The sequence below is a fragment of the Penaeus chinensis genome, chromosome 37, assembly GCF_019202785.1.
Source record: "Penaeus chinensis breed Huanghai No. 1 chromosome 37, ASM1920278v2, whole genome shotgun sequence".
NCBI classification, from domain to species: domain Eukaryota; kingdom Metazoa; phylum Arthropoda; class Malacostraca; order Decapoda; family Penaeidae; genus Penaeus; species Penaeus chinensis.
The window spans coordinates 24,547,711-24,550,210 of NC_061855.1; the positions used below are offsets into that span (position 1 = coordinate 24,547,711).

The 2,500-nt window shown below is 41.6% G+C and overlaps 2 protein-coding genes across 2 annotated transcripts in view; one reads left to right on the plus strand and one right to left on the minus strand.

The window, feature by feature from the left end:
• LOC125045527 overlaps positions 1–371 on the minus strand; it is a 3,040-nt gene extending 2,669 nt beyond the window's left edge. The window contains exon 1 of the mRNA XM_047642837.1: positions 1–371. This exon is cut by the window's left edge and continues 554 nt beyond it. Coding sequence (XP_047498793.1) covers positions 1–140 — 140 coding nt within the window. The 5' untranslated portion in view covers positions 141–371.
• A 1,512-nt stretch (positions 372–1,883) lies between these two features.
• Positions 1,884–2,500, plus strand: part of LOC125045691 (mucin-3A-like) — a 2,979-nt gene continuing 2,362 nt past the window's right edge. The window contains exon 1 of the mRNA XM_047643110.1: positions 1,884–2,500. This exon is cut by the window's right edge and continues 1,130 nt beyond it. Coding sequence (XP_047499066.1) covers positions 2,235–2,500 — 266 coding nt within the window. The 5' untranslated portion in view covers positions 1,884–2,234.

A 2,500-nucleotide genomic window follows, 5' to 3' on the forward strand; every position in this document is an offset into this window, starting at 1 on the left:
TCGCAGGAAGATCTCTTCTGGCGGCCGGACTGTGAGCTCACGAGGGTCAAGTTCTTCTTTATGGTACTTGTCACCGTAATTCCATTACCATATATTGCATTTGCGAAAAGTATAGTCAAGATGTATGTCAGGCACTGCATGTCTGTCTTAAATAAATAGATACCGAAGCGAGTGTAGGCACTTTCTTGCAGACAAAACACTAATATTCACTGCGATTTTTCACTACAAGGTCCGACAAAGTTTGCAGTATCAGCCCTGCGGCAGACGTGACACCAATGGCACAGATTTCAACGATCAACGGACTAACTGTGGCGAGTGAACGTATCCTGAGTGCCAGCCGGATGTGCCTCACCTCTACCGCTGTTTCTGGCACTCTCGCACTGATTCATGACACTTCTTCAGGCATAGGATGTGTAAAGGTCGTGGGAAAGACCATTTGCTGTTTCTACGAAGACCTAGAGTCCCTGGGGTTTTCTTTGTTACTTTTTAAAAATTATTTTCCTTTTATTTTATTTTTTTATATAGTTTTAGCATGTATCTGTATATGTATTATATCAGTTTATGGACTAGGTTTACTTATAATCATATAATATACTTCATGAACCGTTATCAATGACTGATAGTTGTTAGATGCTATTATATTCGTGCTTGACTAGAAGCGGCAAGACTCTCATAGCAATCCTGCACGTTTTGATAAATTACGTTTGGGAAATTACGGAGAATATACGTAAAAAAGTAGAAGCCCAGCTACAGAATTTACCTACATCTCTTCTTTCAGTTACACGAATACGCAGTCCATTCATCACGAATACCCCATGTCCTGTATACATGCCCTTTATTGCTATACAAGTGATATCTTTTTCAAGCTAGGAATATAAATCTTTCAAACCTGTCATGCCCTTTAGTGTTACATCTCAATGACTTAGGCTTTTACGCTTAACACACTTATCTAAATGTATATACAGATGATTGCTATTTTATTTGTTTATATTCTGACGCTTGCTTGACAAATAGCAACATGGACAGATAGAAACTGACGTGCAAATTGGCAGGCAGATGCATGGTGACAGATAAGGGATATAAAAGAGACATACATTGTATAGATGCGCTGTATGCAAAATATAACAATCGTAAATATTGAAATTCGCTATATACTTAAACTCCGAGGCCGAGACAGCGCAAATCTTATTCTCATTCATAGGGTTTTATATCTTCCTCGTCTTAAGCATGTGAGCTATAAATAACTCGTTTTCTTCTCTTATTCACTTCTTGTTGTTTAAAGTGCTTGAGTACAGAACACACTCAACAGGGTAAATGATCCCGAAAATGAGTTAATTCTGTCGTGCTGTAAAACGAGCCTGCTTTAAAGTGATTACTGCGGTCGTGAGAGGGGGGGGGGGGGGGGAGGAGGAGCGCAGCACGGGTGTGGGCGGAACGTGGGCGTGGAGTATCCGTTATCCTGTTACGGACGAAACTGCATCGTGTCAGGCGATCGCTCTGCAGGCAATTGACGTCGGGATTGAAATATACCTTGATCGGCAAACGCTTATGGTGACACGACCCTGGAGGCAAAGATTACGGTGTACGAATAAGATCAAATTTCGAATTTGATCATTATGGCTACGGAAAATGTTTTTAATTAATGGGATTAAGAAGAACGTAAGAGAATGCCAAATTATAAGTGGATAGGAGCTGTGTGCATGTCTGTGTCAGATGGACTGCACTCTTGACAACGTATCTAAATCACGTTATCATTACAAATAAATTCCCTTAATCAAAGCACTGACTCCCTTACCAAAGTAAATAGTCTATGACTGGGAAAAGAAAGATTATACACTCTCCACTCAACCTGTTTTTGTTTCATGCAAGAACAAAGTTAAAAATTACGATACACTGTTTACGTCTTGGCACACTCTAACTGGAGCTCACGCGTGCGCACTCTCATTGACGTCAGGACTTCCGTGTTAGTGTCCTTGCTGCTGTGCCACGAATTGGCCGGATCTCAGTCGTCGCCGAAGACTTTCTGTTCGCTGTTGGGGGGGAAAGGAACTCCGACGGGTACCTGTTTCCTGTTTATTTCCCTTTCTTTCGGTGCTGCTGGTACTCTGGTTTAATTAAGTGGTGGATAAGAGCCATAAAGAAATTGGAGATATTTACAAGGTGATAGTACCGATTTATTTACAATGTGATGTGCGAGCGGATTTAGGAGAGTGTTTCATTACTTCTATGGATAGATGACCATTTTGCTACTGTCAGTACTGTTATTAAGAGACCGATGCCAACTTCCATGCGGTTCATTGCTATCGGTCGACAACATGAGACAAATCCAAAGCATTGTTTTGCTTGTTACTTGGAGTTACTTGTTTGGTAGTCAGAAGGCTCATGAGCACGTCCCCGCCCGCTACCAGTCACCAAGTAAAACTCACACTGTAGCGCGACCCTCCCTGATTAACGAGACGGAACTAGAGACTTTCGTAATGCACATCAGCATCACAGAGGT